The sequence below is a fragment of the Drosophila albomicans genome, chromosome 3 (genome assembly GCF_009650485.2).
Source record: "Drosophila albomicans strain 15112-1751.03 chromosome 3, ASM965048v2, whole genome shotgun sequence".
In the NCBI taxonomy this organism is placed as follows: Eukaryota; Metazoa; Arthropoda; class Insecta; order Diptera; family Drosophilidae; genus Drosophila; species Drosophila albomicans.
The window spans coordinates 55,245,436-55,261,144 of record NC_047629.2 but is presented as its reverse complement, the minus strand read 5'-3'; the positions used below and the strand labels follow the sequence as shown (position 1 = coordinate 55,261,144).

Here is a 15,709-nt window from a genome sequence, read left to right as displayed (position 1 = left end):
GAAATAATCTTAAAAAAAAAATAAAGCGCAATAAATTTATCAAATAGAAATAATCGGTTGCATATGAATTTGAAAACTATCGACAACGATTGCGAAGCCAGTGTTAGCTAATTGTCATTATGAATCATTCACAGATGTGTCAGCACTGACACAAAACTATATTTCAGTTGTCTCGCTCACACACGTGTTGTTCACGACGAGGTACAAATTAAATTCGAATAATATTGACATTGTTTTTGAAATGCAGCGGTTTAAGGAAATATTTGGCAAAAATAAATGCAAAATTATTGGCATGATTCATGTGAACGCGTTGCCAGGTGAGCCAAAGTGCCGCAAACAGCGACACCGGTGATTTTTTTAATGTAAAACAAATGTCATCAAACAAGGCACACCGCGCTATGCCTACAGAGACTGGGAGAAAACCATCGAGAAGGCCCAACACGAAGCGGAGCTGTATAAGCAACACCAAGTGGTAAGAGGTGAAGGAAACTACAATATTATTTAAATATAAAATAAAATAGACACTTACCATTAATGTTCACAGGATGGAGTACTCATTGAAAATATGAATGACGTGCCTTATGTGCGGGATCAGAAAATTGGCGCCGAAACTGTGGCCTGCATGACGCGACTCTCGCAAGCGGTGCGCAGCATTATTCCACTCAAAATACCCTGTGGTGTCCAGGTGCTTGCCTGCGGTAATAAGCATGCGTTGGCCGTGGCCAAGGCCAGTGAATTGCAATTTATTCGCGCCGAAGGTTATGTTTTTGGGCACATTGGTGACGAGGGCTACACGGACTCGTGTGCTGGCGAACTATTGCGGTATCGCAAGAAAATCGATGCCGAGGATGTCTTGGTTTTCACCGATCTCAAAAAGAAACATAGTTCGCATGCCATCACAGCTGATGTTAGCTTACTGGAAACGGCGCATGCAGCCGAATTCTTTCTTACTGATGGCATTATAATCACGGGTACTGCAACAGGTAAGGCTGCAAGTGCCGAGGATTTGGATGAGTTGGCGGGCAAACTGAAGGTACCTTTAATAATTGGCTCTGGTGTCACAAAAGACAACATTGAGGAATACTTTAACAAGGCGGATGCGGTTATTATTGGCTCACACTTTAAGCACAATGGCAACTGGTTAGAGGACATTGATGAGCAGGCTGTAGAGGACTTTATGCGCAGTATCTGCAGGCTACGCGACGCGACCGAGTAACTCGATAAAATCAATTTAAACATTAATTTCTAAAGTTCAACAAGTTCGAATTAAAAAAGCCGGCATTTGGTGGGAAAATACAGAGTGACCGGAGCTTCGATTTAAAAATTGCCGTAACTAAGCCAACATCACCGTTGCTTTGCTCAATTTAGTAGTTATCGATAATCGGATAAATTGACAGTAGAGCGGGAAAATAAATTATATGTTTGAAATGAATCGTTTTTACAAAGTTTTTGCTCCACATAAATGCAATGTTATTGCTATGCTGCACATAGAGGCTTTGCCAGGTGAGTGACTCAATTAGAATTGACCAAAATTATTGTTAATAAGTAGCGACTTAAGGCACGCCACGCTACGCCGGTAATTGGAAGCAAATTATTCAAAAAGCTGTCTACGAGGCTCAATTGTACCTAAAACACAGAGTTGTAAGTATGCGAAATTAACAGTAATAAAAGAAGATATTCCCGACATTAATTACTGTAGGACGCTATGATTATTGAGAATATGCATGACAAGCCGTACGTTCTGAATCGTCACCTGGACATTGAGGTCGTGGCCTGCATGACCCGCCTTGGGCAAGCTGTGCGCGAAGTACTGCCCAAGGAGATGCCCTTGGGCATCCAGGTGCTGGCTTGCGGCAACGAGCAAGCTCTGGCCGTTGCCAAGGCAAGTCAGCTGCAGTTTGTGCGCGCCGAAGGCTATGTCTTCGGCCAGGTGGCCGATGTGGGCTACATGAACGCATGTGCCGGAAAATTATTGCGTTATCGCAAGCAGATCGATGCCGAGGATGTGCTCATATTCACCGATCTGAAGTACCATTCTCATGCCGTCACTGCCGACGTGAGTCTAAAGGATACGGCGCTCGCAGCCGATTTCTTTGACACCGATGGTATTGTGCTTACTAATAGCACTACTGGTCATCCCGTGGATCATAAGGACGTGCAGGACGTAGTTTCCGGTGAATTAAAAGTTCCATTGCTTTTAGGCTCCGGCATAACACTGGATAACATCACACATTATTATCATGATGTCCAAGCGGTCATTGTTGGGTCACATTTCAAATTCGATGGCGATTGGCGGAACGAAATATCCAATTACCAGGTTGAAACTTTTATGCACAAGATCTGGAGTCTACGGGAGCGGGACAAGTATTTAATTTTTGAAAAATGATTTTATTGTGTGAATAAATGAGTGTATAAATAAATTGACATGATGCTGATACATTAACTCTGTATTAACTCTAAAAAAGATTGGCAAAAAAGTCGTAAATACGCTCACGCAGCGATATGGGCTTTACGACAGCGTCGCCCTCACTGGCGCAGCTACTGGTGCTTGGAAATACAAATGCCTTTTGTTCATACGCCTCTAGCGTATCATCGAACTTTACCCGCTTTTTCTGAGGTGGTAAATCCTCGCGGTCAGGTGCTGGTGTTGTCCAGCCGCCGCCAGCGCTTTTCTGGCTACCGCCACTAGACCGCAAAGGGAAGAGCACATCCCGAAAATTACCATCGCCCAATTCGGCATCAAAGATATCTTCTCGCTTAATAGCTGTGGGTATAGTGTTGTCAACATTGTGCGCCCGAATATACGATTTGCTATCAGAATAACGACTGGCAAAACCATAGCTTGGATCCGGATCATTGGGTGTGCTCACTGTAGGCTTACTGCGCTTCAAAATGCTGCGCACATTGGTCACCTTATCCCCAGTGGAAATCATTTTGTATAATTTGGAGATCCGGTTCTCCTTGCTGGACGACATCTGTTGCTGCTGCTGCTCTGTCAAATTTATTGGGCGGCGCATCTGCACGTTTGGTGGTGGCGGCGCAGGACGCTTAATGGTCACCTGAGGTTTTGTGCGAAGTGTCGCACTGGGCAACTTGCGCTTGCGTTGAAAGCAAGCACTTTCTACGCTGGCCGAGACATCAGCCTCCTCTTCGGAGTCCGTGGAGCGATTCTTGTTGCGAAACACAGTCTCATAGTCCTTTAAGACAAAAAGAATTAGTAATGAAGACAATTTCACAACAATATGGTACTCACGCATTTGCGCTTGTTGGGACTCAGTACATAATCGGCTCCAAACTTCTTCATGTCCTTTTTGCGTATGGGAGTCCGTTTGCTAGAGTCCTTACGCAAGGTCTTGCGACACTGGACATGCAGATCGATGGCATCGCGAATGAAGCCCACCCAGGTGCGGGACAGCTGAAGATCATCGGTGCCAAATATGATACCATCACTCTGGCAAGTTAACTTGAAATTGCCTGGTAGCATCTCGTAGACTTTGCATTTCTTTAACGGAAAAATGCAGCAGCACTCCAATGAGTTCTCCACCTGTGTGTTGGGTGAACGCTCCTTGAGCACCTTGCAATACATAAAGATGTCCGACATCAGAACGCAATAACGTTTGATTTGCTGCCCCTTATGGGTGATCTTGAAGAGCATGCCCTCCTTGATAACACGTCTTGACGGCTTCACAATGTTAGGTGTGCGATTCAGCAAAGAGTTCTGCAAATGAATCAAGTACTGTGTAATCTCCTGCTCCTCTACGCAAGAATTGATATGCGCAGCCGTGGCCTCAATCTCCTTGACGGATTCTGCAATGAAAAACACATGTAAATTTAAAGGAATGGAATTGAATGCATTAATTGCCACTCACCTTTGAGCAGCTTGTAGTCCGCATCAGCTGGACTCGTGTAGAGCAACACCTGCTCTAACAATAGCTTGTAGCGTGGGACGCGCTGTATTGGCACAATCATCAGCGAGTTTAGCTTACGTTGCACCTCCGGTCGACTCTCGGTTTCCTCCAGAAATTTGCGAAAAACGGGATTCTTGCTAATCAGATCCTGGAGTATGAAAAGTGCGCCACGGTAATCGAAAGCATACACCGAGTACAGTTTGAAAAAGGGTGCCATCTTTAGAAACGCCTGAGCCACATTCTCCATATTGGCTTCCAACTCGCGCAGGAACTCGCCATTTAAGTTGTGTATCATCTCGATCTGACCAAAGAGCGCCGTATGATTGGAGGCGTCAATGATGGCCTGTTCCTTCAGTGGTCGCACAAAGAACTGCATCAGGAGCTCCAGGTGCTCCAGATACGACTTCTCTGAGGAGATGATCTCCTGTACGGCCTGGAGACGAAAGCCCAACCGCTTACCAGATTCCGGATTAGGCGAGCCAATAGGGCTGCTCGAGTTACTGTCCAGCATGGAGCAGACTGTCGCAAAAGAAGGTAATTTTAATTGAAATACAAAGATTATTTCTCTAATACCATCACTCACCCTTCTTACGCGATTTAGCCGTCAACAAATTCCGCTCCTGCAAAACCTGCCGAAGTTCACGGCTAAAGCTCAGCGGTGTATGTGGAGATAGGCCCACACATCGAGTTTGGTTCTTTTGTCGCGGCGTAAACATTTTATTTTAGATTTTACCACTGTAAAAAATGCAAGCAAGGCGACGCCAAAAAATTTCAACACCTGCTGGCGGCTGTGTTTGAAAAGTGTCATTCACAACGAATATCGACACTTGATCAGTGTGACAGCCGTTAAAATGTACCAAACAGTTTAAATAAATATACTACATATCCTTTCATATTCATAGATAAACCATTGAATACGAAATGTATAAAACGAGGCTTAGAACATCGCGCTCAAACTGTGTGTTATTTCTATATAAATGGATTTTTGTTAGAGGTAACATTTATCCCATATAATTATAATATTCTCTATATTATAAATGCTTTGGTTTTAAAATAAGGGATCATGATGTGAAACGTAAAATTTTCATGTCAGCATTAAATACTTGTTGCTGCCCTGTTTGTTTTCGGTATATTTTGAAAATCACATTGCGGTCACACTAACAAGTGACTGCATCAACAGTAAATAAATTTTTTATACGTGGTTTGTTTTGTCAGTCTGTTTTTGATTATTATTTGAATGTGCGCACAAAATGCACGGCAAACTAAGTGAAATGGAAACACGCATTGTAGAGCGCTTAAATCAAGAAATTGGCAAAGATGTCACCAAATTACATCGAGCTGCATTGCTGCTTGACGATTACAAGGAAAGATTGCAGGTCCTAAATCAAACCGTGAGTAAATCTTGAAAACAATAAGAAAGAAATCATTGATTGAGCACTGCAACAGTTGACAGCTGAACTATGAAGATCCACAGAACGGGTCCAGTTATAAGTCGGCATTCCACTGTCAGCAGCAGGTCTGCGATAGCATCGATTTTGAGCTGGAGAAACTAGCCCAGTTTGGTGCACAACTAAAACTGAAACTAAAGGAATGTCAACCGGCTTTGGAGGGCGTATCAGAGGATCTACAACAGGTGCGGAAGCTGCAGAGTGTCACACAATACCTGCGCCTTGTGCAGGATGTGCAGGAAATCAGTGCTGCCCTGGGAAGTGCCATCAATGGCAAGGACGAGGCAAAGCTTGTCAACATCTATTTGACACTTTACGAGGGCAACGACAGCGAACACAGCGTAGTGGGTCGCTTGCAAGCCATAAAGGCGCACACACTCAGATCCTATGCGGTCTCTACTGCCATCTATTGGCACAAGCTGTTAATGCAGCGTCTATCCAGCGAATTTGAGGCTGTGCTCAAGAGCTTGCGCTGGGCACACATGGAACAGCAGCCTCTGAACTATTCCCCCAGCCGGGACACTGCCAAGGCGCAACTGCTAGCCGAATACATGTTCCTTATCAAGTCGCCGGCAGAAGAGCATGCCCCTCTGCAAAGTATCACTCCCAGTGTCGTGTGCCCACCCATTAGTCAGGTGGTTCAACTCTTGTTGGCTCCGTATCGTCAGCGTTTTATGTTCCACTTCACGGGCACGCGGCAAACGAATCGTTTGGACAAGCCCGAGTGGTTCTACACCCAGATTCTAAACTGGGGCAAGGAGTCGCATTTTTTTGTCGGTAACACATTTCAGCCATCCGCCATGAAGGCTGGAAAACTGGACTACAATCTGCGCGTGAGTCTAATGTCGTGTGATGTTCCCAATTCCACCTATTCACTTTGTATCTATTGCAGTTGGAGTTTGTGCGTGGTCTTGTGCAGTTGACGATTGAGAAACTTGCCGTGGACATTGAACAAATTGCGCAGGACGAGCAATTGTTTGCACATCTAGTGGATGAGACGCTGTCCTTTGAGGCAGAGTTATGTGAGACATTCGGCTACCCCGCTAGCTTTCCAAGTGCTATTTCCGTGCTCACTCAGCCAAGGTATCTGCTGCGCTGGATTGCCCTTGAAGAGCAGTGTAAGCCCCTTTAAAAGTTTTCAATAGACACGGTTATTAATTAATTTTTATGCTCAGTTTGTGCGGAGAAAATGGACGACATTCTACAGGCAGAGACGCCCTTTCAGCTAATCGATCCCAATACCTACGAGGATGATTTAAAGATTCCCCGATGCGCCGATCAATTCATGCGCCTTCTAGAAGCAATCAAGGATCGCTACTATGGACTTGTGCAACCGGGACATCAACTGCAATTTTTGAATCTGCAGCTTGAGCTAATCGACAGCTTCAGGCGGCGTCTAGTGCAGCTGCATAGCAGTGGTGCCATTGCCAGTTTGCCCGTGCTCAATGCTATTAATTATCTGATCATGGTGCTGCGTGAATGGGGCGAGAATGTCCATTATCTGCATCTGCATTCAGCACTCGCCGGACCAAATGCTAACGAGATCAATTCGGTGTTTGAGCACGCTGTCGCTGAGCTGGGGCATTGGGCACATCAGCTAATGGAGAACCTCGCCAACAAAGCGGTCAATGAAATGAAGGCAAAGTCAATGAATTATCGACACGATGTGTGGCCCAGCATGCCCGAGCAGAACAGCAAGGAACCCTTTATACTCTCGCCTAGCGGTGGTGAAATGTTCCAAGTGCTGGTTACTTTGCTGCATAATTTGGAGCGTGAATTGTCGGCGAATCTGTTTAATCAAACACTGCGTTTAATAGCTCAACAAATCGATGAATTTATGTTGGAAAGCATGGTGATGCATACGCGTTTCTCGACTGCGGGAGCATCGCAATTTAATTACGACATGACACTACTCTTTGCTCTCTTCGGACAGCACACTCGACGCCCCGAGCTGCTCTTTAAACGGTGAGTCATCGTTATTCGACCAGCAACATGCGTCATAATATATTGCATGCAAATAACTTAAATTGATACTTATTTTTTCTGTTGTACAGAATTCACGACGCTAGCAAATTGCTGACAGCGGCACGGGGCACAGCTTTATTATTGCTGGAAACGTTGAGGAGCGGGCAGACTGTGGAAGAGAAGACAAAGCCACTGCATGAGCTACGCGTGCTCAGCTTAGACAGCAAACAATGCATTGAGGTGCTCGAACGACGCACCGACATTAAAATGTTTTAAAAATAAATGCATACGTGGCAAAATTAGTGAATATAATTGTAATTATTACCAAGTCTTATCTTCGGCACGCCGAATTTGTTTATAAAATCTACATTAGAAATCACTTAACTGCCACGATATCAACAACTCATGGAATTTGCAAACTACTTGAGGCAAATTAGACTGCAACTATATTTATATTACCCCTGCAGATTGTTCCTTTAGCACTATTACTTTTCGACGTAATTATAATAACATGCAAAAATTGGACAAGTGAATGTTTTTATCATCAATGAATAAAATATGTAATTACACATATTGTTCGTATAATACAATGAATAATCAACTATACTGGTTAGATGAGGGATTAGGAAAATAATTATAATTAGATTTTGTGGTCCAAGATCAATGAATTTTTTAGCGGTTATTTAGTTTTTTCCTAAAGAGTTGTCGTTATTCTTTATTTTTATATTTAAAATTTGTAAAACATTTACACAAAAAAAACATGAAGTAATTGTTCATATTCATAATAAATTGCTCTAAAAATACATATATGCATTAAATTATAATATATTTTGTATGTGTGTGAGTGTGTGTGTATATGTATATGTATATGTATATGTGTAGTTCGACAATAAACAATTCCTTTTAGTAAATACCAATTTGCGACTCAATATGCGCACATCACATTATCAATTATCAAAAAGATCAACCAACAATAATAACTAAGATCATCATCTTTATCGGAGTTCGTAGAAAAGCCTCCCGCATTACTTATAGTTTTGGATTATTTCGATTTAATATTTGTTCTGACGATGCGGGTTCATAGATGGTGATGATGACAAGTTATGGCTCCGTCGTGTAGTTGCCTTCCTTACATCCATCATGTTTCCTGTATCCTATTCAAAGTGCTGATAGGTCGCAGCATTGACGTAGGTGGCACGCTGGGCTGGCGTCATATTGAGATTGCCGCGATGCTTCTTGTCGTAGCCCCAAATTACACAAGTCGCAATCAGGGCAACTGTCAGCCAACCGATGAAGAACAGCTGCAACCAAGTGTGATCCGTCTTGCTGTGATCGGCAATAATGCCCGCCAATATGGTGATGACAGCCAACCCGAGATTCTGCACCGACTGACAGAAGCCATAGGCTGTGCCTAGCTGATATTCCGGAATGATGAGCGCCACCAGAGGCCATAAACTAGCAGCCAACATGGAGTAAGACAGACCCATAATGACCATGCCCACATAGGGAGTGATCGGTGTAAACGTGAGAAGCAGATGTGCGCCAATTGTGGTGATTGTCGCACTGAACACCCACGTGACATTGCGTCCCAATTTGTCGATGATGAAGCCAAAGATGGGTGACGATACGGCCGCAATTAGATACACCAAGGAGTCAACTGTGTTTGCCTCGGATTCAGTGTAACCGAAACGATCCATAAAGAACTTCTGGCCCAGCGCAATAAATGGAAAAATTGCCACATAGTAAGCCACACAAATGATCGAGACCATCCAGAAGGGAGCCTTGAATGTGAAAACATCGGTGAGCTTTGGTATCTCTCCCGACGGATTGTTGTTCCGCTGCAGAATCCGTTCCGCCCGCTTGTCCATGATTCCTAGAATGAGGGCGCAAAGCAGCGACATGACGCAGGTGAGCGTGGCCAATAACAGGACGACGCCCAGGGCACGATGTCCCTCATAGAATTTGCTCACATAGTCGTAGATGGGCTGCATCACCCAGAAGTTGACAGTGCTTCCAAAACGCGCCACCGACAACTGCAAACCAAAGACCATATTCAGCTCCTTTCCCTTGAACCACAAGACGGCATAACTGTTTTGGGCTACCGCCAACGATTCGGCGCCGATGCCGAATATGAAGCGACCCAGTATCATCAACCAGAAAGCGTCCAATATGCCGCCGCTGGCAAAAATTAACTGGCCCACTAGCAAGATCAACATATAGATAATCGTGCCCAGCCGTATACCAAACAGTCGATCGATGAGAAAGCCACCCACAAAGCAGAGCACCACATTCGGCCATGAGTAGATAGAGTAGATGAGCGTAAACTGCGTTGCACTCAAATCCAAATCCCGTTTGAAGACCGTCTGTAGTGCACCCGGATTGTCGTAACAGAAATACGAACCAAATCCAAGCAGGCACATGAAAATCAAAGCCAGAAAGCGATGGCAGGTGCTCGACGGCATGCAACAACCGCCGGATGGCAGCGCCAGTTCATTGTCCTGTCTTCCACGGATAGTTGATGAATCTTCTGCTGTGGCCGCCTCCTCCTCGTTGTCCACAATACGCTCTTCATCTTCGCGAGCCATGATGACTAAACGGCTCCTCGCACAATAAGATACTGGAGCGGATTAAACGATGCCTCGTATAAATGACCCGCAGAAAGGGCGTTTTATAAATTGATATCCAATCTGTGTTGTTTTATATCTGCAAATAAATAATATGCAATATGTCGTTATATCTGGTTACACACATTCACATACACATACACCCACAAGCAGAATTCGATAAATCTATCGAGGTAGTGTGCCTGTGTGTGTGTTTTAAACTCTTTTGCTTTGTCTGCTTGTGTTGTTATCTCATTCGTTATTGTTTACTGTACTCTGCTCTCTTTGTCTGTGTCTATCGTTACAATGCTCTGTGTTTTTGTCTGCGTAGTAGTTTTTTTGTGCGTTAGTTTTTGTTGTCATTTGCTTATCAAAAGCCTTTCACAGTCCAGTTGCATTTGAACTTACAATTGCTCTACACGCACTCCCCAATGGAAAACGACAACCGTTATTAAGCACCTGCACTTTGTTAGCGTACAAATAAAACTAAAATTCAATTTTGATTTCTCTTCCTCGCGTTGCGCTAATTAACGTTAATTGCGTATGCAATAGCGTGACCGCAGTCACATATTCTGAATATGCCATGTTTTGCTTACAAGAATATCCAAAAAAATACCTTATCCGCCACTAATAGCTTGACCACACTTTGCTTTTAGTAGTTTGCGCTGCAGGGCTACCAAATACGCATATTACTTAATATTTAAAGTTAATGTGAATTAAACGATATAAGTACAATTCTTTAATAAAATTTCCAGAATTTTTAATTTGAAATAATTATTACAACATGAAGTTGTAGTTGTGATTGTTGTCAGTTTACAATTTAAAAATGTGCTTGTGATTTGGATGTGCAGCCCTGGCAAACGGTACATTGACCGCATTTGTCTTTTGTGCTTGGTTTGTTTCAATAGCTGGCGCAAATAAAATTTATTTACTTATGTAATCGCAGCGCAGAAGCAAAGTTTTGAAAATTGGTAATGGCCTCCATTGATACCAGCAAGCGCAAACCAAGACGAACGCAAGGCACGCCGTCATTTAAGTACCGTAATCGTTTCGCCTATGCTTTCCTTGCGATTGGTCCGATGCTTTTTGGGCTTTGGTGGTAAGCAAACACCGGAAGAACATTCTGCCATTTATTTATAATCATTTTGCATTTGTTAGCCTAACACCTATGCAACGCATTACCAACGAGAAGCTTAGAGAGTTAACACAACAAACCGAGCAGGAGAAGGACCGTCGAGCACTGTTTGAATTTGGGGCCCCACGCAGAGCGGAGTTCATTAGGGAAGCACTGAAGGAGGCGGACGATCTGTCCAAGGAGCGATAACAATATGGAGCGGAAGACGCGCAGGGCGAACTTAAAGAAACTACAGGAACCAGCCACCACCAGCATCACCAAGCTGCGGTAGGTCAAGTTGATTCAGTTAACTTTTCGCTTCTAGCTGTTGAGCAAATAAAATGGTATTCTAGTACTAAATGAGCTGTTTTCTTTTAATCCTAAAGCACAACGCGTAACAACAAGCATACCACAGCGACAACAACACTTTCCGAATACTTTGATTCCCAAGAGAGTCTCTGCAACCAACCGACAGCGTCCAACGAAGCGGAGCAATTAAACCAAAACACCAAAAAGGAAGATCTTTTTACCGAACCACAGCGCAAGAAGTCTCGTGAGTGTCATGACACTAAACCGCTTCCCAAGAAGGCGCCCAAACTCAAGTCCAGTGCGGCTCCAGCACGTCAAGCTCGGGGGCGAGGCACGGGACGTGGACGTGGTAAACAGCCAAGCATAAGCGATTTCCTGCGCAACGAGCAACTCTTTGCAGAGGTAGCAGCCCAACACTGCAGAGCAGACAACTTCAGTCCAGATGACATTGAAATGGCATTGGCACTGTCAAAATCCGAGGCAGAAAAACACGGTATTCTGCGTTTGGAGGACTCAGCAGACGCCGAGGAGGAAGTTGTTAATCTGCTAGATGGCAATTTGAACCAGTCCACGGAGAATATACGCCGGAAACTTCAAAAGTACGGCTTTCGCACCGCCCCCAAGGAAGGTGAGTATTGAAATGTCATTATGGTATCCATATAAAATTTGTTTATTTTTAGATTACAATCAGCTATCCATTAGTGTCTTTCCGGGAAAGCGTAGCAAACGATGTCGATGGGCGAATAAGTTCACTGCGCTTACTCTCCGTAATCCGGAGGAACAGCTTAAGAAAGTGGACATCAAGGTGGCTAATCTAATGTCGCTGCAGGTGCGCACAAAGTTGCCAACTGCTGAAGAGATGCGCTTAGACCCTTTCGAATTAATTAGCATACGACTTCAGCAATTGAAAGCCCCTTCTCGCATTATCCATGAACCAAATGATGGTGCCATTGCCAATCTTTCTGCCTACTATGTGGAAGAACTGATTGAAGTCAGCAGAACGCCAGCACATCATTTGCTCAAGAACTGGGCAGCAATACAAGGACGAGATTTATCGCCAAAGCGACTCAGCGCGGAAAGTAAGCAAAAGCAAAACCAATTGGAGCAGGGGTATGTCGAGCTGGAGGCGTATTATGGTGAGCGTGCGGCGGCTGTGGAGCAAAAAGAGTTGGATGAGCTAGAAAAACTAGTAGCAAATAATATGGTGCAGGAGGAAGAATTTTCAAGACCCAGCACCTCAGCTGAAAGTATTAGAGCAGGGGCGGAAGTCTTAAGTGAAGAATGTACAGAGAAAAATGAGAAGCTACCAACTAGCACAGCGATAGAGGAAAGTCATGAGGAACCACTTTTAGTCGACATTTCAACAACGGACAAAAAGTCTAACCTGCAATCCTGTAGCTTTGCTGTAAAGGAAAAAACGAATCAGCTTAATCTATTAAATAAGAGCCAGCATTTGGAAAAAGAGAATCTTTTACCCCATACCTCTATCGACTCCTACGATAAAGTAAACCTGTTACCCAGTAAATTTGAGCAATCCAGCAGCGCCAAGGAAAATCGGCATCGAGGATCCATTACTTTAACTTTGCCCACACAGATCACACGATGCGCGTCACCTGATCTATTTGCCGATTCGGATGATGAACTGAACCTAGAAATGCCAACCACACTTGGGGAGATGCAGAACTTTTCTCTAAGAGCCTACAAGGAAACAACGAGCACGGAAATCAATTGCTACGAGATTTACTCCAGCGATGAGGGTATACATTGCAACCCTTTAAAATATTAATTCCCATCATTATATAATTTTACTTTTGTTTCAGTGAAGACTTCGGCGACAGCGTTTAAAAATGAGACAGAGACAACTTATTCGTCTAGAGAAGAAAGCATTGTGGACTTGACAGAGGATCAGGAAACAGCTGAGTTGCCCGTTATTATCAATTCGGGTAATTGTCTTGCAACTCTCTCTCAGGAAATTGCCTTGAGTCCAACAGATGATTTTAACTATGACCCTGGCGAGCCTTGTTGCCCGCTAGAAGATCAGAATGATTGTGTTATCTCAGAAGAACTGTTTGCTAAATACGCACACAAGATAAGTCAGGCCGAAGGTGAAGCTGACTTGTCCTTTAGAGTAAACAGAATCAGCTCAGACGCAAAATCATTCGAATTATCATTATCAAAAACTCCAAATAGCATCATGGACAATTCATTGCCACATAAGTGCAACGAGCAGCGCCTTCAACAGGAGTACAGCTTCAAAAGCCCCTTGAGCCGTAAGAGCATTTCCTTTAGCGGCAAATCATTACCAAGATCTCAAAACAGCCTCAATGCCAATTCATTGTCAAACGGCTGCAGCCATCAGCAACGTCAACTGGAGCACAGCTTTAAGAGATCTTTGAGCCGCAAGAGTATCTCTTTTAGCGATATGACTGCCTTCCCCTGCAGCCAGTCGGATGCGAGCATAGACCTCACGCAGGATAGTGATAGCAATGAGGATTTTGACGAAGGAGTTTTGCTCTCCGACGACGAGATCAACTACTCCATTTGGAAGGCGGACAAAACACAGCGTGACATGGTGCAGGCTCCCAAAGAAAAAAGAAAAAGCTTGCCATACTTTCAGACTCTAGAAGAGTTGGATGCCTTCTTGGATGCGCGCCCTGCATCGCCCGCTGCTTCTATCAAATCTTGCAATTCCCGTTCACCCAACAAGAGCGCTTTGAGCAAAGAGCGTGCCGAGTTTGGCATTCTCGATGCAGCACTCTCTCAGCCCTTTACGCTCTCTCAGCTACCAAGCAGTGAGAAGCCAGAAACATCTGAAGTGTCCATTGATTGGACAGATGCATCCTTTCTGGACACACCCGCCGAGCAGGCCCTAAAACGTTACTCCACCAACAGCAGAAGTCATAAATTTAAGCAACTGCTGAACACCATTCCAAATACAGTTGCAAATGAAGTCGGTGATGACCTCGATGAATTCGATAGGATGGTACTCCAAAGCTCCAAAGTTGCAACAAATCTTGACGATGGATCAATGATGATGGATCATGATGTAATGATGATGCCAAGCGGTTTCGACCGTTTGCTAAACGATGAAATCAATACGGACACGATGCCAAAGGCCCTGCCAAGTGGACTAGATAGTTTGCTAAAAGGTGAAATCAACATGGATACCGTGCCAGAGGCTATTCCTCCAGTTATGATTCCAAGGACTGCCCTTTCAGAAGCGGATCAAGTAGAGGTCCATGGTCAAGTGTTCACTGTTCGTGTTTGTCAGTCGCCCAAGCCGGATTATGTTCTCATGTCGGAGGCAGACCTATTACAGCAACTGTACAATTATGGTATTAAGCCGCTGAAGCGCAAACAGGCGGTTAAACTATTAGAATTCATTTACAATCAAATGCATCCAATTATGCTGCCTCTGGAGGAGCAACAGATGCATCCCAAGCCACTGCCTCAGCCCTTGCCTCGCTCCAAATCCACTCCAGTGGGTAACAAGAGTAGTAAGCCTCTGTTCCACTACACCAGCAACAATTGCCTATCTCCAACCAAAATAAATGAGAAGCCAAGCTACAATTTCAAAGATGCGACGGGCCAAGAGCTCATTCGATTTTCCCAGAACATGTCGCCGGGTCTCTGCGATGACTTCGAGTTCTATGTGATGCAGACGAACGTAACCAAGAAGACGCCGCAGCCGTTACTGCCACTCCACATAGCCTGGCATAATTTACTCTGCGCCAATCCCAGTCTCCATGAGAGCGTGCTCATGTATGAACCCATTGATTTGCAAGAAATCTATCAATATTTCAAGCAACTGGGTCATCGGTATGATCCCAAGGACCTCAAGTGTTTCTTTGATAGACGTTGTATTATATTCCGTTACGATCTGGCTCCATCTAACAAACAGGTGCAGCGACACCTTCGAAAGAAACCCAAGAAAGCAAGTGTCAAGGCTTAGAATCGGATTGTGTTATAAAGTATTTTTGTACATTGAATTATAACTTTTGTTATTTGGCCTATTGCCCTGCTGTTATTATAAAACGTATGATTAGTTTTAACTTTAAGAATACACAATTTATTTATTAATGCATTAAACATGTATTTGGCTTAAGACCGCGTCTATAGATATTTCAAGTAAACGATCAAGATTGGGAGACGGTATCGGTTCATCCATCATAAAAATCTTACATCTCATATATTTGTCAATGTATTCGAAGCGCCGTTTGCTTGCATGTTTTCTCTTCAAAAACTGTTCACACTTTTCAGCGAGGACTTCGGATATTTCGTCTACTTCCTCGATTTCTGTGGGATCCGTCAGAAACTGAGAACACTTGAGAAATGTTTGCAGGCAGTTCATTTTTGAATATA

At 44.0% G+C, this 15,709-nt stretch overlaps 6 protein-coding genes across 10 annotated transcripts; 4 read left to right on the top strand and 2 right to left on the bottom strand.

Annotated features, from left to right (window-relative positions):
• Positions 1–142: 142 nt before the first annotated feature.
• Positions 143–2,443, top strand: LOC117568095 (uncharacterized protein F13E9.13, mitochondrial). Of its 4 annotated transcripts, none has more exons than XM_034248476.2 (4): positions 143–317; positions 409–472; positions 545–1,503; positions 1,550–1,638. In XM_034248476.2, exons 1-3 carry the CDS (start codon positions 277–279, stop codon positions 1,214–1,216), a joined length of 777 nt encoding a protein of 258 aa, XP_034104367.1. In that variant the 5' UTR covers positions 143–276; the 3' UTR covers positions 1,217–1,503; positions 1,550–1,638. The 4 variants fall into 4 exon arrangements, with proteins under 4 accessions (XP_034104367.1, XP_034104366.1, XP_034104365.1 ...); XM_034248475.2 differs by having other exon boundaries at positions 387–472; XM_034248474.2 differs by lacking the exons at positions 143–317; positions 409–472 and adding an exon at positions 1,700–2,443 and having other exon boundaries at positions 1,255–1,503; positions 1,559–1,641.
• LOC117568093 (putative protein tag-52) lies at positions 2,368–4,734 on the bottom strand. The gene is made up of 4 exons (XM_034248473.2): positions 4,492–4,734; positions 3,870–4,427; positions 3,254–3,807; positions 2,368–3,197 (listed from the first exon to the last, which is right to left on the bottom strand). Exons 1-4 carry the CDS (start codon positions 4,622–4,624, stop codon positions 2,457–2,459), a joined length of 1,986 nt encoding a protein of 661 aa, XP_034104364.1. The 5' UTR covers positions 4,625–4,734; the 3' UTR covers positions 2,368–2,456.
• A 326-nt stretch (positions 4,735–5,060) lies between these two features.
• Positions 5,061–7,916, top strand: LOC117568092 (RINT1-like protein). The gene is made up of 5 exons (XM_034248472.2): positions 5,061–5,299; positions 5,362–6,189; positions 6,249–6,474; positions 6,532–7,321; positions 7,411–7,916. The coding sequence occupies exons 1-5, from the start codon at positions 5,159–5,161 to the stop codon at positions 7,595–7,597; spliced, it is 2,172 nt and encodes a 723-aa protein (XP_034104363.1). The 5' UTR covers positions 5,061–5,158; the 3' UTR covers positions 7,598–7,916.
• Positions 7,917–8,000: 84 nt separating this feature from the next.
• On the bottom strand, positions 8,001–10,045 carry LOC117572351 (major facilitator superfamily domain-containing protein 1). The gene has a single exon (XM_034255111.2). The coding sequence runs from the start codon at positions 9,904–9,906 to the stop codon at positions 8,476–8,478; it is 1,431 nt and encodes a 476-aa protein (XP_034111002.1). The 5' UTR covers positions 9,907–10,045; the 3' UTR covers positions 8,001–8,475.
• A 674-nt stretch (positions 10,046–10,719) lies between these two features.
• On the top strand, positions 10,720–11,398 carry LOC117572354 (uncharacterized). Its single transcript, XM_034255115.2, has 3 exons — positions 10,720–10,818; positions 10,871–11,023; positions 11,083–11,398. The coding sequence occupies exons 2-3, from the start codon at positions 10,899–10,901 to the stop codon at positions 11,246–11,248; spliced, it is 291 nt and encodes a 96-aa protein (XP_034111006.1). The 5' UTR covers positions 10,720–10,818; positions 10,871–10,898; the 3' UTR covers positions 11,249–11,398.
• LOC117572350 (structure-specific endonuclease subunit SLX4) lies at positions 11,177–15,590 on the top strand. Of its 2 annotated transcripts, XM_034255109.2 has the most exons (4): positions 11,177–11,326; positions 11,425–11,975; positions 12,028–13,104; positions 13,168–15,590. In XM_034255109.2, the coding sequence occupies exons 1-4, from the start codon at positions 11,253–11,255 to the stop codon at positions 15,297–15,299; spliced, it is 3,834 nt and encodes a 1,277-aa protein (XP_034111000.1). In that variant the 5' UTR covers positions 11,177–11,252; the 3' UTR covers positions 15,300–15,590. The 2 variants fall into 2 exon arrangements, with proteins under 2 accessions (XP_034111000.1, XP_034111001.1); XM_034255110.2 differs by lacking the exons at positions 11,177–11,326; positions 11,425–11,975 and having other exon boundaries at positions 12,990–13,104; positions 13,173–15,590.
• Positions 15,591–15,709: the final 119 nt, after the last annotated feature.